Source organism: Bipolaris sorokiniana, assembly GCF_000338995.1.
Source record: "Bipolaris sorokiniana ND90Pr unplaced genomic scaffold COCSAscaffold_18, whole genome shotgun sequence".
NCBI lineage: Eukaryota > Fungi > Ascomycota > Dothideomycetes > Pleosporales > Pleosporaceae > Bipolaris > Bipolaris sorokiniana.
In genome coordinates, this window is record NW_006911912.1 from 324,803 (window position 1) to 351,453 (window position 26,651).

Below are 26,651 nucleotides of genomic sequence, written 5' to 3' on the forward strand. Positions count from 1 at the left end.
GTTTTGTTGGAATTGAATTTGGGAACCCACCCATCCCTTCCTTTGGCGGGAACCTTCGAGGGTGTAGGTGGGCCAGGGTGGGTGGGGATTCAAGCATAAATCGCTTTTTGTGTTATTGACCGATTGACCGAACGGCCGGACCGAGCGGCGCGTCAGAAACGGGAAGGAAAGAGAATGTAACATTGAATAACTATGCGGTTTGTGTCTGTTCGCGATTCTAAGAGGTAGTAGTGTGGCTTTTTCCTTGCCCTTGATCCCCGAATTCCCGCTCAGAGTGCGGTAGTAAACAAGTGTCATATGGAACGAAGCGGCCACGCTAATATCTCTCGCTATTTCATTAAAAACTCACCAATTTGTCGAGCTGAGCATTAAAGAAAAAAAAAAGACATGGTGTCATGTGGGTAACTAGTAGATAGCAAGGAAAGAAAAAACATGAGGGATAACAGGAAAAAAACCTCCATTGTTTACTTCTCCCCATATCTCCAATCTCACACCTTCTCTCTCTCTCTCATACTATGCGTATCAGCCAAGAAAATAGAGCAAGTTTAGGAACGGCCAGAAACGAAATTACCTACTACCCCCAATCTTGCCAAAGGTAGTGATGATCAAGTTTTTCGAACAACGAACTATAATAGTTGTGACTTTTTTTAATCTACCTGAGAACAATTAACCCGCTTCGCAACAATCTTATCTTCCACAGGCGTTCAAACTATTCACAACCTTGTCATCGCAACATAACCTACACAGACCCGGCGCGCACGCACGGGAAGGATGTCAATAGGCGGGTTGCATATAGAAACCCACTCACACAACCATGTGCAACCATGCAAAACCGGCGGCGGCGTTCGGTCTCGGCGGCGGCTCGCTCGGACTACTACGCATGCAGGACCCATGTCGCACAAATTGGAAACACTGGCCAACGGCTCGTGGGGGATTGGGGGTTCGGGTGTGGTGCGCGATTTCGCGGCATCTCTGTCTCTCTTTCTTTCTCTCTCTCTCTCTCTCTCTCTCTCTGGGAAAAGGCAAATGGGAAATGGTGAGATTGGGACGAATTCAGCCGCGTACATACCTAGTAGTAGTAACGCGAAGAAAAGGCGGACAAAAAAAAGCATGCTAAAATGGAACAAATAAGAACAAAACAATACTTTTCATCCATCCATCCATCCCATTTCCCAAAGAAATCCCTTTTGAAATTCTGTGTGACACGAGGTCCCTTTTCCGCTAGAAATGAGAAAAAGTAACGTAGACTACGTGATCTCCGATTAGCTCTACTTACATGCTTATTGACGATAATATCCCGGGGCTGGCTGGTTATCGCTCTTCCCCCCCCCCCAAAGGTGAGACTTGCGTTCGGTATTCAAGGGATAGGGTAAAATGGGTAGCGTGCGGGCGGGTGGACGGCAAATGAAAGAAAAAAAAACGGTCGCGGTAAAAGAGAGCGGCAAAGGAAGTTTATCCAGGTTACCGGGAGAAGGATATGTAGAAGATGTGAAACACTCCAAGTACCGTGTATACAATGGATATCCCGGGATGGGGCGGAGGAGAAAGAAGAAGAGAGACGCAAGTTTAATTTGAGCCAAGGAATTTTTTACTGTTCGAATTCTTGATTTGATTCTTTTTTCTCTCTTTCATTCAGCTGCTAATCTCCTCGGGTTACAAAAAAATTTCGTCTAAACTAGATTTGGCCCTATTTTCTCTTCTGGTCTTCCGTGTCAAAAGTACACTACCTTCAAAGTTCCCCCCACGCAACTAATATGCCACCCTCTGCATATTACTTGCTAGTTCATCAAAACGATTGTAGAGAGAGTGAAGAAGAAAAACTCCGTTCGTGCCGTTTGTCTGCCAAAAACCGCTGCAGCATGTTTGATATCCAAATGAGCATTTTGTTGTTGTTGTGGTGGTGGTAAAGGGAATCCGCAATGAAGCGGTATAGCCAAACCAATGCCCATTTGATACATTTTGTTGGTTGGTTAGATATTGTTAAGGAAAGTCGAGGGGCGGTAAACATAAGCCGCCACAAAGGAAATAAAAAACAAAGGACCAGTCAAAGTATCCATAGATTGTGTCTCAGTTCCATGCTCCAAATGCGAACCACAAGATCCTTAGATACCGTTCCCCTCCAATGTTCGTACAAAGAAAATATGCCGCAGTCAAGGAAAGTAGAGAAAAGAAACGAAAAAGTCCAGTTCGCGTACGCATGCATCACAGTTGTGTTATGCGCCATTAAATAGTCATTCGCTGGTTTAAACTCCGAGGTCATGCGAGAGGGAAAGGTGGTGTGTCGAGCTCATTCGAGCGAGGCCATAAAATCGTGGTATCAGGTGACGGTTGCAGTGAAGCAGCCGCACGTTGTTGGTTGGGTGGAGGGCGAAGACACATAGTTTCAGGATTTGGATGGAGAAGGTTCCCTGGTGTACTGGAAGAACTTTCTCAGTCTGCTGCCGATGTTCTTCTTCTTCTTTTCGCGAGAAGGCTCGCGATGTTCTGATTGCGGGCGTTGCTCAATCGAAAGCTTACTGCGTTCGCTGTTCGAGGATGAAGTGCCCATCAAACGAGACAGACTCGCAATGCTGGAACGCTTGCGACGCCGAGACTCCATCTCACTGGGATCAGAAGATAGAGACGACGTGCGCTCACCGAATCGATGCGGGCTAACAAGTGGGAAACCGCCCTGCATCGCACTAGTCATCGTTGACCGCGAAGATGTCAAAGACGGCACTTCTGTAGAAATGCGGACTTCTGGACCAGGTTCGCCAAAGCGAGGAGATGGCATGACAGGGTAATCGGTCATTGAAGAGGTTGCAGTGCCTCTACGCTCAGTATCGAAAATTTGGCTGGACCGATAGTCTGGCGATGAAAAGGACGATGCGATCGTGTCGGGGGTCATCATACTCTGCTGGTGAAGAGGAAGTGTCAAGTTCATGACAGGCTGACGTTGCTTGGGTGTATCTTCGGTTGTTTGAGCGGTAACAGTGGAATCGGAAGAATGTGTGAGGGATGATGTTCGGGGCTCCTCGTAGTCTTCTACGACTTGGACAGGTTCAGATTCCTGCGGTGATGGGTCATTGTCCTCGGTGCGGTCATCAGCAGGTGATGTTGCCCGAGGAGACAATGGCTCCGAGGAGTCAACCTTGTGCGCTTTTGGCCTCCTGTTAAGACCAAGTCCATCCTTGAAGGTCCAGTTGATTCCAGGCCCTTCTTGTTTCGAATCGGCTTCCACCACCGAAATCTTGAGCTCTGAAGGGTCTGCAGTAGCTGGCCTTGTCTTGGTCGCCTTTGCGGGAATGGTCAATTCGTCTTCAGGCTCCTCTTCTTCAAAGACATCAGCCATGGGCGAAGTATTCGCAATGACAGACGATCGGTTCTCGAAAGGCACCAATTCCGGCGCGCTTTCTGTCCTTCGATGCGAAGGCGCAATGCCATTAGCACTGTGCATGGCTCGTCGATGCGCTGAAAATCCACGCTGGTTCATGCGGGGGCTAGAGCCGTTGGGAGTGTTGAAGGGTCCAAGCGCGGCATCCAGGTCGATAACCGGGCTCATAATGTCAGAGTCGACGCGTTGCAGTGGGCGAGGTTGCCAGGACGCATAGCTGGTATCTACCGTTACTTGAGCCGCAGGGGTTTCACTGGGGGATACGATTGTAACAGTCGTATCCTCATCAAAGTTGGGCTCAAAGTCAATTTCCTCTGACTCATCCGACTCGTCATCATCAACAACAGCATTGGGTGGTGGCGTCGGGGAGCGTGCTTTCGACTTCTTGCCGTGCTTTCCCTTGCGAGTGATGATTGAATTTGCCCAAGACTTGACTTTACGGGGTTTGTGGCTGCCCTTGCGGGAGGCGGATTTGGGTTTTCCAGAGTCTTTTGTAGACTCGTCGTTCTCAGACATGGGTGAGGGCAAGGTTGCATCGAAAGACTTGGAGAGGGCAGGGTCAGATGCGCTAGTAGGAAGAGTCGGAAACGAGTTATCAACTTTTTGCGTATCCTTGTGGTGGAAAAGACTTCGTCGTTTGGCCTGTGCTTTGAGAGTGGGAGTGGGAGTGGGCGCAGCAGATGGAGTTAGTGAGACTGCTGAGACGGGTCGTTTGCGCTCAAGGACCTCGCCGTTCAGTTTGCCGCTGATAAACTTGTCCAGTACCATGCCCGCCGTGCTGGGTCGATCTTCGTCTTGAACTGTGTTCAGCGAGGGGCGTGCTGCTCGAGGAGGCGCCGGAGCGTTGCCGCTAACAATTGACGAAAGACTGTTTGCTGCAGAATGACCGCGGAGAGTAGACAGAGATGTCTCTGTCTCGGAAGAAATGGTCGAGAGCGGACGGATGGTCTCGATTCTATCAGAGAACGTCACTCGTGCTCTGGACGGTGGCCGCGCCGGATCGTCGTCAGACCTGTGGTCGCGTAGCGAGGGTTGAGAAATAGACCTGTTGAATTTGTGACCGGGTGCAAACGGGTTGCCCTCAGAGGGTGTGTTGGGTGCGCTGCCAGCTGGTGCTACAGGAGGGCTCATAATCGAGGTCAAGTCATGAGAGGAAACAGCGCCTGAACGACGGTGAGCGTGTCCACGTCGGCCTGGTGGAGGACCTGGGCGTAGTGTCGAGCTTGGTGCAGGAAGAACGTCCTCGCCCTTGGTAGGGCTGCTGCTTTTCAATGCGGTGCCTCCAGGCCGGATGTCACCACCAATGAATTCGCTTCCTCCGCGTTTGTGTCCGTGAGACGGCTTCGAGGGCGATATTGGCACACCCAGCGTATTGGGTGATACTGGTGGTGAGGGCTCTTTGGCGGGCTTTGGTGTTCCGGCAGGATTGAAGGAAAAGTCTGGCAGGGCATTGATTGATTTTTGCCTGTAGTGTGGCATCGACCCTCTACGGCCGGACGGATAGGCTTGTAGTGACATTGGTCGCGAGTTTGCTGGCGCAGGAGCTGAGGAGACGGTGTCTGGGTCTCGCATGGGAAACGAGAACTCTGGGTTAGGAATAAGCTCAATGGGCCCGGCATTTGATTGATGTCGACGCTGGTACAGGGGCGCACCAATGCCAGACTGCGACTGTGTAGCGCGGTGTCGTGGCATCGCTGTTTGAGCCATGACTAGGCGATTAGCTGGCCTTGGTGGCGCAGAGAGGTGTGGTAATGAGGCTGGACAAAACCAGAGCCGGTGTCGCCAACGGACGCGCAGGATGGTAGTTGGTCTGCAGGTAAGACTGGGGGGCGCGGAAAGCGGAGACAAGTCGGAAGATGCAGCAGGGCGCAGCGTGGTTGGGCGACGAGAGAGACCAGAGGTGCTACAGGCGCGGACACAATGGGCGTAAGACGAAACAAGCGCTCTCGAGGTACAAGAGCGGGCGCGATTACTACTGACTGACGCGAGAGGATCAGCACAGGCAGCGAGCAGATTGCAGGGCGATGTGCAACGTGACGCGAGAACGATGGGTGCGAGGGCGAGTGCGTACAAGACGGCGTATGGTGTGGTTGGTGTTGAGAGCGAGTCTGGTTGGTGGACCGAGTGAAGCCAGTACACCCAAGAAGAAGAATTAAGGAACGACGAGCAAGGGAAAAGGAGCGGACAGATGCCTAGAGTCGCCTCGGGGAGAGTGAGTAGCGACAATGGGCTCCAGAGGGGGAGAGAGTTCGGGGGGTGCGGCGAGGATGGCGGGGGAGGAGAGGTGTTGACGGTGAATAGGCGGAGTGGGCGAAAGACGGGCACCTGGGCAACCCATCTCTTTTGTCGGTGGTTCCTGCCTAGTGCAGCGCAGGCAGGACAGGCAGGCAGGCGTCTGTGCGCAGAGTGACAGGGATCAGGGATCAGGGATCCCATGCCACCTGCTCGTCTCTCGTCTCCGTCTCCTCCTCATTTCGCGCTGGCCTGCGTGCCTGTCCGGCCTGCCTGTCCTGCCTCTTCCTGTCTGCCAGCCAGCCAGCCAGCCCGCCCGCTGCCCACCACGCCCGCTTGCTTTTTCTCCCTTGCACACCACCCACTTGCATCCACCAATGCACGCACTTGCCCTTGCCCTTGCACCCTAGTCGCTCACTACTCGATGCGGCGCGGGGTGCTGGTGCTGGTGGTTGCGGTGGTAATACCTGGTGGTGCTCCATCATACCATCATCCCATCATCCCACGCATCCATAACTGTCTGTACTTGGTATTATATAGTACCGTACATATGTATGTATCTAGTGAGTACTAGATGTAGAAACATCGCCCTCTTTGTGCACATCTCTCCGCCCGCCTGTGTCTGTGCCTGAACATCCCATGCCTCCCCATGCTCGTCACAGGCCCCCCTCTGGCGCACATCATGGCCAGCAAGCCAGGCAAGCCGTCGAGGGAGCAGTTCGTCTCGGCGAGCCAATGCCAGGCCACAGCTGGCTAGAGCGGCTTTGGGGCTGGCTTAGCTTCGTCGTGGTGGTTTGGCTGCTGCGTCACTTGACTGGATAGCCGGCTGGCCTGCTATACCGCCAGGAACGGGCATTAATTGGCATTGGCACTGGCTCGCCTGCCGAACCACTCCTCTTGTCGTTGCAGTCGCTGCAGTTGCATGCGGCTCCCTCAACGTCTGACCGCTGCTCCGGTGCGTGCGAAACATGGTCCTGTCTCTGCCTGGCCATCATCTCCTTCACCGTCTTGGCTGCATGTCGCAAGCCTGAAGCCTTGCCACCTCTCTCTTCATGGCCCCGCTACTAGCAGTCGGACAGCGCGGCTACCTGCCAAATCACAACCAAGCTATGCCCGTTTTACCGCTGTCACCTCCACGTCCAACGTTGTGACGCTCCGCCCTGCCCTGCCCTGCCATCCAGACGCCAGCCTGGCCCTTCCCGGTTTCGCGAGCAATGCCCTCCTTCGCTGCCCGCCTCGAGACATGAAGATGGACACGGCCTGTTTCATCCTACCCGTTCGCAGTGGGGGGCTGCTCGCTGCCCGGGATGGACAGCCAAGCACGGATTCGATATGCAGCTCGGACAGACTACGCTCGTTTGATGTCCGCACTAGCCAGGGGCACTGACGCCTCGCCATCTCGCTATCCCCCTTGCATCCACGACCTGAGCCTGTGCTCGCCACCCATAAATAGTCGTAGACGAAATGCGGAGAAGTGGGATGAGATGACAGCACCAAGAAGCAAGCATTGTTTTGTTTATCATCTCACCTCACCCACCGCCTTGCCTCCGCGAGGCTGGTTGCTGGCCCGTCATCCCACATAAGATCCAACCTCCCCGAACACCACGACACACTGCACTGCACTGCCCTTCTCTCCATGCCGAGGATGCATCCTGACTCAGTCCTGTTGCGGTCCCGTTTTGGACCAATCTGGTGGTGTGCGTATGCAAAGATAAAGGAGCACACACGCAGTACATAGAGTACACCCTCGATGCGACAATGCTATGCACATTGATCCTCACTACATTACTGATATCCCCCACGATGCATCTTGGCAACGTGTCAAGCCGGACAAGCACCCGTGTCTTGAGCGGTCTCAATGGACGGCCACCGTAGCCTGGCGTTCGTGAAATGCCACCTACTAGTTTCCGCCTCTACCATCTTATTTTTTTGATTCTCCAATGGCTGCAAAATTTGCTCGGCCGTCTAGGAAGTCAGGGTCAGGGCAAGGCTAGCATGACCCTGCATGCGCAATTGCAGCTCGCATTTCGTCGCACACACACCTGCATATACACATACGCACACACAACACACAACCCAATTCCAGTCCTGGCTACTTCTGTTCATATATATACTCTTTGCACGCCAACGCCTATGCGCTGCCATGCGCGCGCTCCAGGTTTGTGTGCTCGCAGGACGGGTTCGGTCTCGCACCAGGACCATGCTCCTATTTGGTTTATTGGCTCCGACGTCATGAACATGGACTACCATGTCTCCCGCTCTCTGCATCATCTGAATGATCTCCAGGGTCTATCTATTCTCGACATGCCTATACACCTGTCATGGGCTGAAAAACAGGTTCCGCAAAATTTGTCCATCTTCATTTCTCACGATCCACCTGTCGTTGGTGTCATCGTCATCTTGGAGAAAACAAGTCTTGCCAAGCATGCTCGGAGTGAGCGGCTTTTCGTGCTGGCCCGAAAAGGCTGGCGCTCAAATGAGCCTCGCAGCCAAACCTATACGCACTGTTCCGTCTGGCGCTGGCAATACGATCTGTGGAGCAGAATGCCCGCAACGGCGTCCCTTGTAGCTTCCATTGCCTCCATGGATCTGCGCCAGCAAAATCTACGTAGCGTCAGTGTTTTTTTTTCTGCTATGACCAGCGGTGAAGAGAGCAGAAAAAATTGTGCGCGGCAAATACCAAGACTATTCATCTAATTGCGAATGAGGCTGCCAAGCAGTATGTCGCTGCGGGACAGGCTATAGACACCTTCAGGACTTACCGTGTCCTTTTGCAAAGCTCAGACATACGCATTCGCATGCGAGTACATAGTACTTATTGGTGCTGCACCGCCACTGTGCTTCTCCACATGTCGCAAATCCCTCCGCGGCAACTGTTTGGTCTACATCTGCCGACCTCCCGTCCACCTGCATCTCAAATCTTCCGCTGATGCCCATCAATATTGCGCATCTGTACCTGAGCAGTCTATGTACGTATATACGTATACAAATGTTATGACCTTTACGATGTACATTCGCCAACCCTCGCTCAGGGGCGAAACGTCGCCCCTCCTGAATAACCGACCAAGGAACGAGACGTTGGCATGTAGACGGCCCTGTCGGCGAAAGCTGGTAATACCTGACGTATCATGTATTATCAGCAAGGTCCTAAGGTACACGATTGCACAAATTACGAATCTCGTTTCATCTGTGTTTTGATGCTGGATGAACGACGAGATTGCCAATTTCCGGCTTCTATTTTTCCCTATTACCGAATAGGGGATGCGCCACGAACAATTCGATAACTCTGGCCAATGGCAGGCACGTAGCCACCGGCTGCGCCTTACTTACTTGCACCCAGACCACCTGACCATGGTTTACCCACATCACGGACAAGCACTGGATCCGAGCACGGCGGTTTTTGTTTTTGTTGCCTTGTTTTCTTCTTTACCACCATCATCGTCATTGTTGTTCGGGTCGTCGTCGTTGTCGTCTTCTTCGTTGTCATGGCTCCAGGACTCGGCGCCGGCTTGACGTGGCAACAGCGTGGGTGTTATGAGCGAATTTTGGGAGATTGCGCTGCTAGGTGGGCCTGGTAATTTGCTCTACCAATCCGCGCTGTGAACACACCAATACGTACACTCATTCACTCTCCAACCATTCACCACCTAGGAAGTGTGCTGTTGAGACCCGCAGAGCCGCATACCCAAGTTGCGGACAGCCAACCACGCTTCATCCCAACAAAACCTACCTCTCCAAGTTCGGAGCCAGTGAGATATGCTGCCAGCGCATTATCGACCATAGTTCGTCGTCATGTGCTTGCTGCTCACCTACTCCAAGGTCTAGGCCACCTTTTCTCCGGACGAACCAGAGGCGCCTACCCCACACCCAGGCACCGCTCCTGAAACTATGGCTGTATGCGTCTTGTCTCGCCAGCTCCAGACTCGCCAAGCAAAAAAAAAAAGAACAGCTTCGGTACCTGGACTTGTGGATCGACGATAGTGCCTGACTGTTTTTTGCTGATGGCTTATTCCTAGACCAAAGGCACGAGCAGCTGTTTCTACAAAATTTCGATCAAATATGCCAAGCATAATGTTGGCACTTGTGTTGAGATATCTGCTGATTTACTCGCTCCAACACGGCAAATATAGAGAGTACCGTGATAACTCGAGTTCTTGGTGTTGGTGACGCGGCTCGCGAAACCATCACCAGACGTGCTCTTACTCTGGGATTCCACGTTATCCGAGTTACGGGCTGCCAGTTAACTAGGTGACGCCACGGGGCGCCATCACACACCGGAGCGTCCGTCGCATCCTGCTACTTCTCCTTTGAATTACTCGATTGGTTGAATCTAATTCCAGACGCGGCTGAGCCGACGCCTAATGCTCACACCTTGGCGACGACCTGGAACATGAAGCCCACGACGCTCTAGCCATCACTCAGCTTTCATGACTAGACCTCATGCATCGTGCCGGGAGACACTTGCCAGATCTGTCCATGAACTCTGCTTATTTAACATCATATGTCGAGGAATACCATAGTGTTTCCATTGCTTCAATCTTTATTGATGGGCGATGTGCAAACCGCAGTCCGCACGTCACAAAGCGACGCGGTCGCGGTTGGTTATCGGGTCCTTTCCACCAATCCTTGATTCAAGGCCAATGATCGACACACCCAAGGGGAGACCAAGCATTTGATAGACAAAGGTATCCAGCTGTGAGGACCATAGGCGCTCTAAGGTGCGCAAAAAATTCCTGACTTGGAGTAGTCAAACAGACGCTACGAACGCGTGATGGAGGCCGACTTACACCTAATACGTTTCCCCGGTGAAAGTGCAGTCGTGCTAAACTTGCGTAGGATAGAAATAAGCTGATTCGATGCAGAAATCGCTGACAACCTACATGAATCGCCGGGTCAGTACGTAAAAGCCTACGTGCGTATGGAGACTTGTCACGCCATGGCACTCGTCAAGTGTTTCCAATGGCGATCAAACCGTCTGGCACCCATCAAGCCATCTCATCACCGTCGCTACTGAAGATCAGCGATCAGTCAGCAGTCCTGTGACCCAGCAAAACTCTATTGCTATCGATAAGAATCAGCTCATAGCCAGACTCTACGTAAATTTCCACTATGGGCGCTGGTTCAAAGGCAGTGCGTGCTCGCGCGCCGCGGTTCTCGGCTCCAAGCGGAAACGCCACCAACCGCTGTAGTAAAGATAATAACTACCGTGGCAAGCTGATGCATCCAACTAAGCGAGGAAAGTAGTGGCGTTTTGCGCATGTAGCGGCGTCTATAGCTTGGTGGTGGAAGGCGCTAATGCAACTATGTAACAACCGACTGTTCTGTCTCAGCTGGCACTCGCGGGGTCATTGTAAGCCCAGTTGGTCAGCAACACGTGTGTATTACATGTAGGTGGGGTGACTTGTGTTGGCCATGAGACTAAAACCAAAAGATATACAATGGCTCTTACTGTGAACGAGAGTTTTTTTTACAAACTGATCTTTGGGACGGATTAATCAAACAATGGTAGGTTTGATAACGTTGCTGGATACAAGGCTCTGGGATACCAGTGCTTCGGTTGCATTCACACGTGAAAGAAAAAAACATTGCATGAATTAGACAAAGATACGAGGAGACTAGGTGGTGAAGAACTATACATGGCCTCTATTACCTGACTACTTACATGCAAATCCATGGAAATGATGTTATGTCTAGTATTTTTGGTATACCCCCTTGTCTAAAGTTTCAAGTCTTATACCCATAAGACGACACCACTATTGAAACTGGGTCTCGCTTGGTATCCTTGGTCATCTCTTTCTCGCTAAATGCGTGACTTCCAGTGTCACATAGACACACGAGAGTGTCGTTTGTAAAAAGCATGATTTCCAGACCAGAGCTTCATCACTAGCATGGCAACAGATGTAATTATATAACGAGCATGCCAGATGACTACGAAAATTGTTGATTATTGATGTACTAAGTTTTCATGAGAAGAACGAAGGTTAAGCTCGCATTCGATGGGGATTGAGTAACGTCACTCAGTATACACTATTTATTGCTCGTTGACATAGGACTACACAAGAATATCCCCTGAGAGCAAATTCTGAACTTACCCTTTACGTATGGGCAACAAACTATTCGACCACAGTCATTTGAAAGAACTCAGATGAATAGCGTGCAATATATGCTACGATTGCGAATACAAATAGCAACTTGTCGTTCGACAACAGCTACCAAATATCATGTTGAGATTTCCAAAGTGTAACTGACACTAAGCCTTCCAATGTCACAGAGTATCTTGAATTAGTATTCATTGAATGTACGTGTCCACGCAGACGGTGTAGTGTTCACTATCCAGGATAGTGTAGACGATTTAGCTATTCTATATACGGACTAGCGTAATCTTGCGGCGCAAGTTGGCATCATCGGGGTCCTGGATACACAAGCTCCCCCACATTCAGTTATCGAGCTTCGCGACCACTTACCGACCGCTCTACCAAAATATTATAGCCTCTACACAAAATGGCGGACGAAGAAAAGGAAAAGGCCGAGAAGATGGCGGCGGCGAAGAAGCGCGTAGGTATTTCTCTTGTGTGAATTTGGTGCTTTTGAGAGGTAGTGCTTGGCTATATAGTCACTAAGCGCGATGTTACCCATACAGTAGATACAATAATACTGCTACTATGTTAAATGCCAGACACTAACCATTCACTGTTAGTATGAACAATTAAAGAAGCAGAAAGCGAAGAAAGGCGGAAAGAAGAAGGAGGATAAGACTGAAACTCCCGCCGAAGCCGAAGCCGAAGCGTCGACCGAAGCCGCGAACACTGAAGAGAGGCCCGAAGAGAAGACTGAGCAAGTCGCACCAGAACCTGTAGAGGCTACCAGCGTACCTCCGCCTCCAGCCGAGGACGAGGAAGAAGACGAGGAGCCCTCAGAATTACCCAAGCAGCCGCACGGTCGCAAGCCTTCAGTCGCTATCGAGTCGCGACAACGGTCAGAGTCGTTCTATCGCTCAGGAGCTGCTGGGCCTTTGTCGCCTGGGGTTGGGGTAACAAGTGAGGTTTACCGGGAACAAGCGCAGAAGATTGAAGAGCTGGAGAAGGAAAACAAAAGACTAGCGAGTGAAGTTGAGGAAAATGAGAGAAGGTGGAAGAAAGGCGAAGAGGAGTTAGAGGAACTTCGAGAGAGCAGAGGCGATGCTGCTCTTGCAGTTGAGAAGGGCAAGGAGGCTGACGCACTGGTAGGTGCTCATGCTGTCTACAATTTTTTAAGGGCAATCCTGACCTATCATACAGAGAACGGAAGTCGAATCGCTCAAGAGACAGCTTTCTCAAGCACAATCACAAAGCAACAAATCCACACGCCGTACAGCGACAGCATCGCCAAGCCAAAGCGCATCGATTGACGACCTGAATGCACAGGTTGCATCCAAGTCTGCAACTATCGAGTCACTTGAACTTGAGATTTCAAATCTCAACAGGCAATTGTCAGAACAAACAAATAAGAACAACGAGCTCCAATCGAAGATTTCAAGTCTTGAAAGCGCAGTGGAGAAGGCAGAGCAGGAGGCTAGTTCGACAAAGACGGAACTACAGGAGTTGAAGGCGAGCTTGGATAAGGCTGGTGATCAGGCAGAAAAGGATGGATCGGATCGCGACTCCGCGCAGACCCGTATCGCGCAGCTAGAGGCTGAGCTGGGCACTGCTAACCGCAAGGCATCAGACTCGGTCTCACGCGCTGAGTTGTTAGAGAAGAAGATTGAGACTCTGACACAGCTACATCGTGACAACGACACACGAAACCAGGCACGTCTACAAGAACACAAGAAAGTTGAGCGCGAAGCCGCCGAGTTAAGAACCCGCATAACGGGTCTCAGCAACGAGAACGCGCGTCTCCGAGAAGCAGAGCAGCGCCGCAGAAAAGCAGATCTTGGCTCCATCGAAGACTCTAGCGTCCAAGAGCTCTTGGACGAGGAACGTGACCGCCTCCTTGCCAAAGTCCGTGAACTCGAGGAAGAAAACTTTGAGCTCCGCCGCGGCGTATGGCGCGACCGTCGCCGCGACATGCAACCCTCAATCGACGACCAAGCGGATCCCAACAACTTCGACGACATCGACCTCTCTGGAGCACCCTCCCGCCAACCCCCACCCAACCGTACCCATTCATCTTTCCAAGATGTTATCCAGTCCGGCATCTCAGCCTTCACTGGCCAAACCCCCGCACTCCACCGCCGAAGCGACGCAGCTAACAAGCCCAAGCCGCGACAAGAGAGTCTGGGCAGCCTCGACGAGTTTGAAATCGACGAAGACGCTTTCAGACGCGCGCAGGAGGAGGAAGCGAAGAACCGCCTCGAGCGCGTGCGCGAAGTCAAGAGGGGACTTGTGCAGTTCAAGGGCTGGCGACCTGATCTCGTTGATGTACGAGTGGGTATGGGTGGTGTTTTTGAGATCTAGAAAATAGATGACACACACACACACACACACACACACACACACACAAATGCCATAAACAATACTCTAACCATTTACTAGCCTACTCATGCTTATACATACTGGCGTATAGAGTGTTGGGCTTGTTGAACATAGCCATGTGAATTATCAGGGTCACATGTGTTTTCTAAAGTCGTAACAGTGGACTCCACTGTCAGACGTCTCAAGTTGGACATTAATGGCAAGGATATACCCAAGAAAGTGACACTCTTTCCCTGACCAGGCTAGAGTCTCAGCCTTCCTTCCTTCCTTCTTCCTTCCTTCTCCTTTCTACAGCATGAATATGTCCGGCTGACAGACCGTGTAATGCACTACTTTTTGAAACCACGGGGTGCTTCTTTTTTTGTATAGGCTAAACATGTGTTACGACTTTTAAAGAAAAAGTCACTTTATTTCTTACTGTCAAGGTCCACCGCATATACGTATCTTGTATAACTATATATAGTTATATATATTTAGTGTAGTTATTCTGTTTTGTTTTGGAATTCTATAAACTTGGATGTTCCTTGCCGTAATGTGAATGCAAAAAGGGACTATAACAAGCTTTGATATCGATGAGAAGCAAGACCGGAAGGGAAGGACATAGTGTGTGTGTGAACTGGCATAACATGATGTTGAACAAAGAATATAAAATTCTCACGTCTAAAATTCCCCAGATAGCTGAAAACTAAAAACTCTAAAAAAAAAACGTTGCCCGCACTGGGTCGTTGCACTACATTGATCCGCGAGCCATTTCTTTATAAGAAACGGGTCTAGACGATGAAATAATCTATGGGAGCGCGCGCCCAAAAAAGGTGTAGTAGTAGAAAACTTGAGTTTTGATATAATAACTCGGCTCGAGAAAAGGCCGGCAAAGTGTTGTAAAATAGCTTACAAAACAAGTGCGCCACCGAAAAGCGAAGAGGCAAGCACAACCGCACCGCAGACAATGGGCGCAAGACCAAAGCTCATAGGACGCACATTAGCAGCCGCGCCAGGAGAGTTGGCGGGGGAGCCCGAAGAAGTAGGCGTCTTGCCTCCAGAGGTAACAGCACCGGCGCCCGCATCACCAATATCCGGGGTGGAAGAACCCGCATCCTGCGAACCGTCACCCTTGAGACCAGGACCATCACCAGCGCCCTTGTTAAAGAAATCCTTGGCACCATCAGGCAGGCTGGGCAACTCGTTGCTCTTGAGCGTAACATCCCAGGTCTTGGACTGAGAGGGGCACTGCGATGCCTGGCCGTTGGCGAGGTAGCCGCCGTCACCGGTGGGGTTGGGGGTACCCGCGAAGGCGGACTTGAGGGCGGTGAAGTCGGGGAGTTCCTTGACCGAGCCGCCGTTGATCTCGACGAGGCCGTATTTGGACTCTTCTTGCGAGTACTCGTAGACGAGACCGCCGCTGTAGGACTTGGTCATCTTGGGATCGTAGAGAGCCTTTACTTCTTCGAATTTGCGCGTGTTGGTGTTGCAGCCGTACTCGGAGAGGCTTTTCGTAATGTTAGAAAATGCTGGTGCTTGTTTTATGTGTAAAGGGGAACTCACAAAATGGGGATGCTGTAGTTGGCGAACTTTTGTACCTTGATGTTCCAGCCAGACGTCTGGTACGAAGAGGGATCGCACCAGGAGTAGTCGTTGAAACCGAAAAAGTCGCTGCGGACAGAGTCGTCGCCGCAGTTCATGTAATCGGCCATCTCGTAGCGGTTGGACTCAACGTCGGCGGCGGAGTAGCCGACGGGGACCTTGCGGAGACCACGGGCGTTCATGTACGACTTGAGGTCACGAGTGACGGCCTTAACGTAAGGAGCGCAGTCAGTCGTCTTGTCATCGTTGATGACTTCGTTGCCAGAGAAGAACAACAGAGTGTTGTCGTACTTGGAGAACATCTCGACGGTAGCGAACAAGCTCTGGAGGTAGACCTTGTTGTACGACTTCTGAGGGTTCGCACGGTTGATCGAGTACTTGGGCGTGTTGACATCGAGAGCCAGGTAGATGCCAGCGTCGGCGAGGAGACCCATGCAGGTGTCGTGGTTAGCACTGTTGTCAACAGTGTAGACACGGACGGTGTTGATGCCGAGCTCCTTGAACTTGGAGATGTCACGCTTGCAGCCCTCCTCATCAGCAATGGGGTCCTTTGCGTCGGATGCACCACCGGGCTGGTAGTCAACACCACGGATGTAGAAGCGCTCGTTGCCGGCCCAGAAAGCTAGCTTCAGTCAGCAATCGCAGCGATGGCTCAATCCCCAAAGAATGACATACCGTTTCCCTTGACGGTCACTGGGGTGATCTTGGAAGCACGCTTCTGCTCTGTCGGCTTGGCAGCAGCAGTAGCCGCTAGAGCGACTGCGAAGATGTAGGTCTTCATGATGCTAAATTTGTGGCGGATGATGCGGATTACGAATGGTCTTTCAGTTCAATAGAGAAAGCAAGCGAGTGCAGAGGAGGAAAGCGTAGTCGGGGATACAGCGAGCAAAAGCAACTCCCGTATAAAACGAGTGTACGAAGTTGCAATGGAAATTAGGTGAAAGTGAAAAGGGAAGAAACAAAGGTGGTTGTAGCTAGAGAGAAAGCGACAGACACAATGAAGGGTTATCAATGAACAAGGACGGGGGGAGGAAAGTCCACAAACAAGATTAATACCACTGGCGCCAGCCCCAGACAGTGACAGACGCAGAAGGCGACGCGTCCAATTTTAGTGGGACATACGTCTGGCCCCGCTGATTGGCCATATGAGCCCGTTACAGAAAACGCCAACCCCTGACTAAGGCGCCAAGATTCACTCAAGCGCAGACTAGGGCCCCCAGTAAGCTCTTCCAAGCCGTGGCAACGATGCTTGGATCGACTGCCCGTCATCCTTCTCCCTATGACCAAAAAAAAAGAGTGGGAACGAGACACGCGTTTGTACGTCAATCACTTCTCTGTTGTCGACTACATATCTCCTCCCCACCTTTTTTGTTGTTGCAACGGCCGATCGGAATACACTATGCAGGCATTACCCTCCCCCTTGTATTGTCGTCACCCTACCTGGCGCCATTTTCCCTCGGGCCCGAGATTAGCTTTCCTGGGAAAAAACACCGGAGGGCTTGTTAGTAGCATTTTTCTGCACGAATGCATCGGGAAATGATGACATGTTCCCGATGTCAATGAAAATTACCTGCATGTAATCATGCAACTTGCAAACTGGGTCGTGGAACACTTATTTTTTGCCTGCTGTGGGAAGGTGCCAAAACACCGATATGCTTGGTTTCAGCTTCCATACGTCGAGATCCACTTTTGTTGCTGATCGAATGATGCTCAGTGGTTCTTGCGATGCGGTGCCTTTCGTCATCGTGTTTTATTTGAAGCCGCATTGAGCGTCCCTGACTATCCGTATTTTAAACTATAGGGTTGGGGGGGGGGGTGTTACGAGCTGTGATGAGAAATGCGGCACTTCTGCACATGGCAAGGTAAGTAGTGTACACGTGCATACGACCCTTCGCATTTGGACAGGGCTATCAAATACCTCCATAAACTAGATGCATATCTCTACGTCGAGCTTTTGCGCTAGAAAAGACCCGTTGTCGAATATTTTGGCATGGTCATCTATAACCTCACTGCACGCACAAGGACCACTCCCGTACCAAACACCCCCCGAATCCATCGTCACATGCGATAGCACCATTAATGATCCCACATCGTATCCTCAATCCCACCAAAAACACACAGCCACACGACCCTACCCAAAAAAAACCACCGCTTCCACACGCGACCTCGCCACCGCCGCTTCCCCAAGCGACCCAAAAATAGCCACTCGTTCCCCGCCACTAACTAGACTGCTACTAAAATACGACAAGCGCCACCTCGTGTCTTCCACCACACTATCGGTGCAACTATTGCCATGCAACTATCGCCATGCGCCTCCCTCGTTTTAATAATCTCGTAACCGTGTTTTCGCCTTAATCGTCTACACCTAGTGTTATTGCAAGAGAGAGATAGAGAGAGCATGTGGTCATCGGATCCTATATATGTCCATACTACAATTTCTGGAACCCCACCTACAGCGCTTCCATCGACAAACGAACGAGTACTAGATTTATGTTAGTCTTCACATTCCCTATCACGAGTAGTTATTCAACTTGTTACCGGATACCCACGATTCGCATCTCTTCGCTCTACACAGCACCCAGCACAGACGTGACATCGTATTGTCGTCATCTCAGAATTAATTACTTTATTATTATAGTTAATATAAGAAATAAAAAAAGGGTTAAAAAAGGAACCATATAAGCCCCTCAGCATTTATCCCATAGCCATAGCCATACCCATTCATACCTCATTCCCTCATATCCCCCATTCCCATTCCCATAAGCCCGTTATGTACATACGTTATCACCGCCATCACCAATATACCCCCTAGTACACCTGCTATCCTACCTAATTCTTTTTCACTTCTTCAGTCCAAAGTAAAGTCCCAGCACGAGCGCGATAACGCACAGAATGGCAATGACAGTAAGAAGAATGTACCATTTGAGTTTCCGCGCGCGCCTCGCAGACTTGATACCCTCTTCTAGCTGCTTGTTTGCGTTTTCCGTGTCGTCTTTGACCTGAACGGTTTGCTGCTCGGCTTGCTGGATTTGCGGTTCTTGGTACATGACTTGCTCGTTGAGTTGGGTGAAGAGGAGGGCGAGCTCGCTCATTGTCTTTTCGATGCGCTGGATGTCGTTGTGGCGGGCGCGGACGGCGCCGAGGACGCTTGCTGCTTGGCCGCTGCGGTTTGATTTGAGCTGTTGATATGTTAATTGGGGCATATCTTGCTATGCGGCTTTTGGTTTGCACTTACAGCTTGGGTGAAGATACCCTCGTCGCCCAAGTCGGCATTGGCTACCTCTTCGACTTCGGCATCCGTAGCATCTGGGTTGATGATGCGGTACTGCCTTCCAATAGCCTCCCGGTACCTCTTGGAATAATCAGCCTCCTCCTTCTGAAAGTCCTCGAGCTGGCTCTTGAAGGTCCTTTTGAGCGCCTCGACCTGAGACCTCTTTGTCCTATCATTGGGGTCGCGCAAGGCGTCCTTCTCCAGAAACTTGATCTCGTCCTTGATTTGTGTGTTCCTGATCTGCGTGTTGGTTACAATGGCCTCGAGTTCGGCACTGGAGCGGTTGTCGGGCGAGGAGAGCATGCGCTGGTGAATATTGGCAATAGCTTGGATGTCCGAAGTAAGCTGACCGATGCGCTGCTTTGCGCCTTCAATGCGCGTGAAGAAATCATCTCGGCTCAAAGGCTGGGACCCGGGCGCCTCGATGGTGTTGCCTTGGCCAGGCAAGCCGTTGAGGGGCACGTCTGTATGAGGGACGTTTTGCCCATTCGTTTGCGCTGGGCTCAAGGCACCAGCCTGCGAATATTGCGACGGCTGCGAGTAATTGGACTCGCCATGGCGCTGGAGAGGTGCTGGAGGGTTTAGCTGCTGTTGCGGCTCGTCATACTATGCTGTCGTATTAGTCTTGTCTTGTCGTGTTATGGGATGCGACTACTTACACCTCCGCTGTATGGGTTGGACGAGCCATAGCCGCCGCTCCCGCCGTATGGATTCGAATGCGCACCGTATTCTTCGGCCTGGCCGTAGGGATTCCCACCGTATTGCTGGTAATTCTGCGACATGTCGGAGATTGCTGGGGTAGCTTGGTAGCGAGGAGAAGCGATGGTTTCGGGATGCCGCGGTGGAGCTGAAAGAACAACCGCGGAAGCTACGGAAGAGAAGTGCCGTTGGGGTGCAGGCTTGGCTGCCTTGCGATGCTTGTATAAGCCGAAGCTGACAGCTTAAGAATCAAGATGTAATCGACTCGAGGGCTTAACAACAATTATCTCGAGCCTGTCGCGAGCTTGTTTTGTTGTGGGGAGGCCAGGAAGTTAAATGACTGCGAGACCCTGTTGAACCCGCCCAGCCTTCTGAGCCGCGCATAGTCACGTCACCAATGTGACGGGAACAGGCAAACTCCCGAGGCATGCTCTCTTTCCAACATTCCCCCAGTGACATCTGCACGTTGCGACCGCAATGCGAATGCACACACATATGCCTTTGGCAGATTTAGCGTGCTACTATGCTTCTGAGACAACGCACACATTGAGGCCACAGTCTTACGATCATTGTTCTTGGACCTATCTTGAGAGTCTGACATGTGACGTAACGCTGATCACCCAATCCATCTCTGTTAGGTAATCTACAAGGCGATTCAGTATCTCGAACCTTATTACCGAAAGCTCTTGTCCATGTGCAACATCCTCAATTGTTCAGCTTCGAAGCGATATGCAAAGAATCCTAGAGTTATGCGCCTGCTTTTTTGGTACCTGACCTTGCGCAAAAGGGAAAAGCACGAACCCTCCAAAAAGTAAAGGAAAACCACCATCATTTCTTTTCTATCAAAAAGAACAGAAAGTGCATAGGCCCACATTTTCCCATATCCTACGGTAGTCAAAAGGAAAAACATTACAAAACCACTTTAGCAAGTCCCTTCTACTTCCTTGTACTGTCCCCATTACTGCCCCCACTACCGTTCGCGCCCCCAACCATACATGTCCTCGCATCCTCGAGCTCAGCTACGACTCTCTCCTCCAACTCACTCGGCGCATCCTCTCCCTTGCCCTTGGCGCGATTCAACATGTCCAACTCCTTCTCATCAACCGCAACAAGACGTTCTCTAAGCGCGCTCTTACGCGATAACCAACTCTCAACATCTTCTTTGACGGCATCCTTTTCCCATTCCAAAAGCGCCACTTCGTTGGCCTGAATACCTAGCTTAGGCCCTTGTTTGCGCACGTTTTCTAGGATCGCGGCGATAAGGGCCAAACTGTGTATTTCAGACGCTACAGAAAGCGTGACCTTGTTGCTGTTGGCTGCGAGACGAGACGATGAATTCGACGAGTTGATGCTTGATGCCGAGCGGGCCAACTGTTCAGGAAATTGGTTGAGGAATGAGGAAATCTCACCAGCAATGGGGGGCCCGACGGATAAGAGGAGGTTGAGGCAGAGGGGAAGGATTCCCTTGGTCCAGACAGAGTACATGCGAACCGGGCTGTCAAAGGGACCAGTACCGTTTACTCGACGGTAGTAGTTCATAATGTTTGCAGTGTTGAGTTGGCTGAGGATACCTTCAACAGCCATGGTCTCAGCTAGAGCTTGAATACTGGATAGCGAGAGCAAGAAGAGGATGCTTAGCTCGCCGTAGATAGGATCGTCTATGCCGTTGTGTGATATTGCTAGGCGATCGGCCCAGGAAAAAAGGCTGGTGGCGTAGCGTACTGTGTTGTTGTTTGCAAAGAGAAGCGCTGCTTGTTGCTGCCACTTGGACATTTCTGGTATCGCGATGATGCGCTGTAGCAGCGCGGTAAGAAGAGCAAAGTCTGATGGCAAGACGGACAAGGGTTCCGCGTGTAGCTGTGTGGCCAAGCTACGGAACCCCTTGGCTACTGTATCGGTCAGAATTTCGAGAAGCTGTGTGGAAATGGGTTCAGTGTAGCTGTTGTGACTGCTCGGCATAGTGCCACGGAAGCTTGAGCGGAACGAGGCATCGCTAGACTGGTCGGTATCCTCAATCAGATGGAAGTGAAGAGCGAGGTAGAGGATCCGTAGCAAGGACCGGTAGTAATGGACCGAGTCGCTGGAGAAGACACTATCGAAGTCCGGAGTAGAGGCGCGAATGGCGCTCCATATTGGGCTGAGCAATTGACGCGCTTCTGTAGTTCGGACCTTAGCCTCTACGAGTTTCTTCAGTAAAGCAAATGCCAGATCCGCTCGCACAACCATGAGCTGACCAAACAATGCTTCCGGGAGGTTTGACTGGGTATTGGCAGCCATGCACTTTTGAACAACACCGATGAGGACCTTGACGATTCGCTCGTCCTTTGCTACCACCTGGCTAAGCTCCAGAGCCAACAGTTTCCAGCCGTGAAGTAACAAGACTTGGGATTCTACGAGTCCTAGGTTGTAGTTTGCCTTCTCGACTTCAGATGCGAAACCCGTGCCCTCCCTAGGGCCAGCCCACTTGCTGTTGAAACCCAGGAGTTGCTGAGCAAGATCAATGTCATAGAAGAATGCCCGTCCAAAGGTCTCAGGGTACAAAGTGGTCCGCTTGAGGTTTGCTAGAGAGACACCAGGGTACTGTTGCTCCAGGTTCTGCTTCAAATATCCGTGCAGCGACGTACTGTAAGATGGCAGATCCAAAGCGGTATCTTCCAAGTACGTCAAGCTGGGAACGATATCTTTCAGTACGGTAATGTCACCGACCTGGCGCGAGCTATGAAGGTACATGGCAATGACCTCACAGGCGAGAGATGCGAACTTGTTTTGGAACGATCGCTCCAGTGTCTCTTCATTGCTGCTCATTCGCGGTTGTTTAGACTGCTTTGCCATCCATTTGAGGAATGTGAGCAACTTCTGAATCAAGTCCTTACGCTGCCGTAAGTCGCCCATTGCCCATGACCAGTTGTTTTGCGCTGAAGAAACGAACTCGAGCATGGCTGTAAATAGCGGCCATGAAACGCCAGCAGGTTCCTTTTCTGGGAGAGTCATATTAGACAATGCATCGAAAGCTCGTGTGAGCAGGGCTTTGTTCCTTGAATCCTGGGCCACGTTTCTTTTGCTTCGAATGGTTTCTCGTGGAGTGCTTCCGGTAAGCAAATACAGAGAGAACCACTGCTGCTTGCACGTTACTACAGCTGAAAGTAAGTTCCACACGTTCCGTTGGATGTCCACGATCTTTAGTGGCTCATCTAGTCGAGAAAGCACACTGAGGAAGTTCTTCGCAGTTCGTGGCCCCAAATGGCCTAGTAGCGAAGGCGGTTCTCGCTGCTCAGTCTTCTTGTCGGCCGTTTCTGAATCTTCTTGGGTGGTAACACGGACCGCGCCACGGACCAGAGCTTCCAACAACAGCACAACCTGGGACTTCCACTTGTCACTCGTGGCGTACAGTCGGGCGAGTAATGGTGTTGCTTTAAAGAGCTGTTGCTCCATATGGGTCCAGGGCTTGTTAAGTAGCATAGCAATTCGGACAAGTAGGTCGGCGAATGCCAAGGTGCTTTGGGTCTGTTGAGTCCATAGTGCACCTGAAGTTGTGAGCAAGGTGTTGTCGTTGGGGCTGACCCCGATGATCAAAGATGTCATGAGCGGGTTTGTAGGCAGGTTGGTGTCGGAGCCAGCAAGATAGAGTTGAGTGAGATATTCAGCGATAGGTGCAATCGATTTCGTGAGCTTGGTAGACAGCTTTGGCGCATCGTCTACGCTGTATGCAAGACTCAAGATTGTGGTAAAGACTTCGCAAATGGCAGTGTTGATTTCGGGACGGTGGTCCAGCTGCGAGTACTTCCAGTTGAGCGAGTTCTCGTATATACTGGCAAGAGTGCGACCAAAAGTGAACAGAATGGTGCTCATAATCTTGTCCGAAGTACCGCTGTCGGCGGGAGCCGATGCATTGAACCGACTGAGCGCCTTTGTGGGAACTTTGCGGGACACCGATCGATCGACAGCATCTTTGACAAGACCCTTGTAGAGTCGAATACATCCAAGAAGGAAGTCGTATCGTCCAAGAACCATCTCAGTGCTGATTAGGATGGTTGCCAAGCTTCCGTTGCCATCGCCCTCCAATAACCTGCTCCTGGCGAGCCATGGCCATACTCTTTGAGGGGAAACAATGACCAAAGCTTCTAAGAAATGAGTGCAGTTGACCAATAGCTCCAAAGATACCTCGTTGCTGGGTTCCTGACAGAGATATAAGAGTTCTTCTTCGAAAATAGCGAGCACAATGTTAATAGTGTCTACACTACCCTCAGCTCCGATACCAATTGCCTCTAGAAGCTCAGGTGAGCAGATACCCTCGGACGAGTGCAAGGATGAGTGTATCAGGTCAGCAAAAAGGCCAATGATTTCTACGACACTCTCACGAGACGCGGGTTGCTGGGTAGCAGTCTCCACTTTGCTGCTTCCGACGGGATATGTCGAGAGAAGTTCGACAAGATATGACAAGGTAGAGTGCTGGTGATGCCAGACAGCTACATATGGCTGTGAATTGTCGTCAACTATAATGCCTTCTGTGCCAGCCGGAATAGTGGAGAAGCCGTGTGCGTTTCTGAAAGTGCCCGAGGCCATCAAGCGACGCTGGGCACCAAAAGTGGATGAGCCTGCAGAAGAAAACAAGGGGAGATCAGCGGTAAGTTCTACCCAATTGGCATTCTCCTCTTCACGCGTTAGCTGGTAGTCACGGAATCCATCTGGAAGGCGTTGCATCAAGCGGTTGTGGTTCGCAAGCTTATCAACAAACGAAGGCATGCCGTTCTGCATCGTCTTATCTCCACGAGTCAATGCGCTGCAGAATTTCAGAAATGGTGTCATCTCATAGGGATATCGCAAACGGGCTTCGTTGAGCAACATCGGCCTGAGGATGTATTCGTCCTCAAGGAAGTATGCCACAATCGGATCGGCATGTCGGGAGAATTGACCATTGTCCCACCGGCGAAACGTGCTATCGCCAGCCAGAATAGTGTACGTTGTGACAATGAGATCTGGACTATATGCAACAATCTCGCTCCCAACAGCAGCGCGAACTACGTGAAGGAACAGCAATCGAACTCTGTCCTGAGATATCCGATCAATGGACGTGCCGAACGCAGGGAGACTGGCTTCGACAAGCTGGTTGATGATGGCTAGGACACCTGCTGCTGAGCTGACGGTAGCAAGGTCTTCGTATGGCATCTTGCCGTCGAACAGCTCGTGGTTCTCGAGTTTTGTAATTACCAAAGCAGCCTCCTCAAGGGATGAGGGCTCGGATTCGGTGTTTCCGATGCCATTTGATGATTCGAGGAGACGGTCGCGCTCTTGTTCCTCGTAGCTCGCACGGCTCGTAAGTTTCCACGTTACGAGGGCCCAGGCAAACATGGGTGGTGTGGCAGGACTGGCACCCAATACCTTGGCCTCTCCGAATATGGTCGTGATGGTCTCCACAACATTGGTGTTTAAGATGTACGACGAAGAATGCCAGGTGTTGCAATCGCCAGATTCGAGATCGTCCATAATCTTGTCGACCTTCAAGATAGTCAGGGACATGAGTGAAGTCAAGAGTTGAATGACGGGGATAAGAGGCTCCTGGCGAGCGGTGACTGCGGGGAATTCACGAAAGAAGCCGCGGAAACTAAAGGCCTTGAGCCAGTCTTCAATCGTGGCGGCCGGAAGGAAGTCTTTTGCAACCAAATCGGCATGTACTAGTGCCAAGTGGAGAATGTGTAGCAACTCGGTGGTTTGGGCAACGACCCACTTCTCGGATGCTGCTTCGAGTATTGAATCATCCACATTCCACGCATAGCCGGTATCCAAGGACTCGCATCTCTTTGAAAATGCCTTGAGGCATTCGTCTAGCGCCTTTCCCCCCGAGGATCCGTCCTGTACTGCCGCGATAGTCTGGCCGAGCTCTTCAATCCATCCGGCGCCAATGCTGAGGTATTCGGTGCCATATATGGTCTGATTGCGCAGATTGGATGCGCAGCCCCACGAGACCAGAAGCTGGCTTATGCGAATGATGGAGGCACAGGTCGAGTGGTAGATGTCGAGGATGTGCAGACGGCGCTGGTTCTTCGTATCGAGGTGGGCGGTCTTGGAAGCGAGCGGTGTTGCGAGGAGGGACGAGTTTGGGACAAAAGTCGAGGCGCCTAGGTTGGCGATTCCGGCCGCGTCTTGCACACTGAGCGCCTCCTCTTCCGTCAGGCCACTCAGCAGCTGGGCGGCAGGGCGACCCTGCCATTCCTGCACAACAAGCTGCAAGGCTGCGTATTCTGAGATTTGCGCTTCCTTGGCCAGCCACAGGCTGTCTTCTTTGATCTCCTCTACATCATAGTGGTCGCTTTGCGCGGGAGTGACGCTGATGGGCGCTGTCTTGGATTCAAACTTTGACTTTTCCTGCGACGACGGGTCTGGGAAGGGCCGCCATGGGTGGGTGAGGGTGTCGATGTTTTCCTTGGTGGAGAGGAAGGCGCGTAGGGCGTCGCTTTTGGACGCGGTTGCAGGGTCACAGAGGGCGCGGTATGCGACGTCCCAGGTGCTGGAAGAGTGTGTTAGAAGGGTGGTGGGTGGTGGAGAGAAAGAGTGCGAGGCGGTAAACATACACCAGCTGCTGCTCGCCGTTGAGGCACTTTGCCAGGTCGAAGTCGGGCGATTGAAGGGGGGCCATGTTTGCGCTGGGGTGCGCGACGTGTAGGCCAGCTAGCCAAAGGCCATGAAGGGGGTGTTGGGGCGCGGGTGGGCAATGGCCGTCTGTTTGGCGTCGACGTGAATGTCTGTATGGAATGTCTGCAGTCGCCAAACCTAAAGCTCACGCGAAAGTCGGGCTAGCACGTGCAGGGATCAGGACCACCCAACTTTGCCCTCTACGTACATTACACATGGCCATGGCATGCTTTCGTCTCAACACGCCGGCACAATGTAGTGAAGTGTAGTGCAGTGTCATGCAGTATAGTCGCATTCCGTTGCCTGTGTATTGTACATGTGTGCAGCACACCCTGCCCAACTGCCGTGATTTTCTTGCCCTGCAATGGCACCCAGGACTAATGCGTGTCACCTCCGTGTTAACTCCGCAGCC

General features: G+C 51.5%; 6 protein-coding genes across 6 annotated transcripts; 2 read left to right on the forward strand and 4 right to left on the reverse strand.

Moving 5' to 3' along the window:
- Positions 1 to 2,383: 2,383 nt before the first annotated feature.
- On the reverse strand, positions 2,384 to 5,080 carry COCSADRAFT_165138 (uncharacterized protein; the record flags this gene model as incomplete). Its single annotated transcript, XM_007707167.1, has 1 exon — positions 2,384 to 5,080. The coding sequence occupies one exon, from the start codon at positions 5,078 to 5,080 to the stop codon at positions 2,384 to 2,386; it is 2,697 nt and encodes an 898-aa protein (XP_007705357.1).
- A 2,395-nt stretch (positions 5,081 to 7,475) lies between these two features.
- COCSADRAFT_348312 (uncharacterized protein) lies at positions 7,476 to 8,731 on the forward strand. Its single transcript, XM_007707168.1, has one exon. It carries the CDS (start codon positions 7,496 to 7,498, stop codon positions 8,300 to 8,302), a length of 807 nt encoding a protein of 268 aa, XP_007705358.1. The 5' UTR covers positions 7,476 to 7,495; the 3' UTR covers positions 8,303 to 8,731.
- Position 8,732: 1 nt separating this feature from the next.
- COCSADRAFT_261431 (uncharacterized protein) lies at positions 8,733 to 9,225 on the forward strand. Its single transcript, XM_007707169.1, has one exon. It carries the CDS (start codon positions 8,867 to 8,869, stop codon positions 9,116 to 9,118), a length of 252 nt encoding a protein of 83 aa, XP_007705359.1. The 5' UTR covers positions 8,733 to 8,866; the 3' UTR covers positions 9,119 to 9,225.
- A 5,358-nt stretch (positions 9,226 to 14,583) lies between these two features.
- On the reverse strand, positions 14,584 to 16,696 carry COCSADRAFT_41454 (glycoside hydrolase family 72 protein). The gene is made up of 3 exons (XM_007707041.1): positions 16,315 to 16,696; positions 15,601 to 16,261; positions 14,584 to 15,544 (listed from the first exon to the last, which is right to left on the reverse strand). Exons 1-3 carry the CDS (start codon positions 16,418 to 16,420, stop codon positions 14,947 to 14,949), a joined length of 1,365 nt encoding a protein of 454 aa, XP_007705231.1. The 5' UTR covers positions 16,421 to 16,696; the 3' UTR covers positions 14,584 to 14,946.
- A 1,532-nt stretch (positions 16,697 to 18,228) lies between these two features.
- Positions 18,229 to 19,923, reverse strand: COCSADRAFT_153583 (uncharacterized protein). Its single transcript, XM_007707170.1, has 3 exons — positions 19,570 to 19,923; positions 18,875 to 19,516; positions 18,229 to 18,818 (listed from the first exon to the last, which is right to left on the reverse strand). Exons 1-3 carry the CDS (start codon positions 19,690 to 19,692, stop codon positions 18,480 to 18,482), a joined length of 1,104 nt encoding a protein of 367 aa, XP_007705360.1. The 5' UTR covers positions 19,693 to 19,923; the 3' UTR covers positions 18,229 to 18,479.
- Positions 19,924 to 20,176: 253 nt separating this feature from the next.
- COCSADRAFT_153586 (uncharacterized protein) lies at positions 20,177 to 26,339 on the reverse strand. The gene is made up of 2 exons (XM_007707171.1): positions 26,179 to 26,339; positions 20,177 to 26,114 (listed from the first exon to the last, which is right to left on the reverse strand). Exons 1-2 carry the CDS (start codon positions 26,241 to 26,243, stop codon positions 20,546 to 20,548), a joined length of 5,634 nt encoding a protein of 1,877 aa, XP_007705361.1. The 5' UTR covers positions 26,244 to 26,339; the 3' UTR covers positions 20,177 to 20,545.
- Between the last annotated feature and the right edge of the window lie 312 nt (positions 26,340 to 26,651).

What these genes read in the sequence shown, in the direction of transcription:
- COCSADRAFT_41454 (XM_007707041.1), bottom strand. Translation starts at nt 16,420, where the DNA reads ATGAAGACCTACATCTTCGCAGTCGCTCTAGCGGCTACTGCTGCTGCC. An exon ending in AGTGACCGTCAAGGGAAACG is followed by an intron (nt 16,262 to 16,314) that starts GTATGTCATTCT and finishes GACTGAAGCTAG; the next exon opens with CTTTCTGGGCCGGCAACGAG. An exon ending in AACTACAGCATCCCCATTTT is followed by an intron (nt 15,545 to 15,600) that starts GTGAGTTCCCCT and finishes CATTACGAAAAG; the next exon opens with CCTCTCCGAGTACGGCTGCA.
- COCSADRAFT_153583 (XM_007707170.1), bottom strand. Translation starts at nt 19,692, where the DNA reads ATGTCGCAGAATTACCAGCAATACGGTGGGAATCCCTACGGCCAGGCC. An exon ending in CCAACCCATACAGCGGAGGT is followed by an intron (nt 19,517 to 19,569) that starts GTAAGTAGTCGC and finishes ACGACAGCATAG; the next exon opens with TATGACGAGCCGCAACAGCA. An exon ending in AGGGTATCTTCACCCAAGCT is followed by an intron (nt 18,819 to 18,874) that starts GTAAGTGCAAAC and finishes ACATATCAACAG; the next exon opens with CTCAAATCAAACCGCAGCGG.
- COCSADRAFT_261431 (XM_007707169.1), top strand. Translation starts at nt 8,867, where the DNA reads ATGCGCCACGAACAATTCGATAACTCTGGCCAATGGCAGGCACGTAGC.
- COCSADRAFT_348312 (XM_007707168.1), top strand. Translation starts at nt 7,496, where the DNA reads ATGCCACCTACTAGTTTCCGCCTCTACCATCTTATTTTTTTGATTCTC.
- COCSADRAFT_153586 (XM_007707171.1), bottom strand. Translation starts at nt 26,243, where the DNA reads ATGGCCCCCCTTCAATCGCCCGACTTCGACCTGGCAAAGTGCCTCAAC. An exon ending in AACGGCGAGCAGCAGCTGGT is followed by an intron (nt 26,115 to 26,178) that starts GTATGTTTACCG and finishes ACACTCTTCCAG; the next exon opens with CACCTGGGACGTCGCATACC.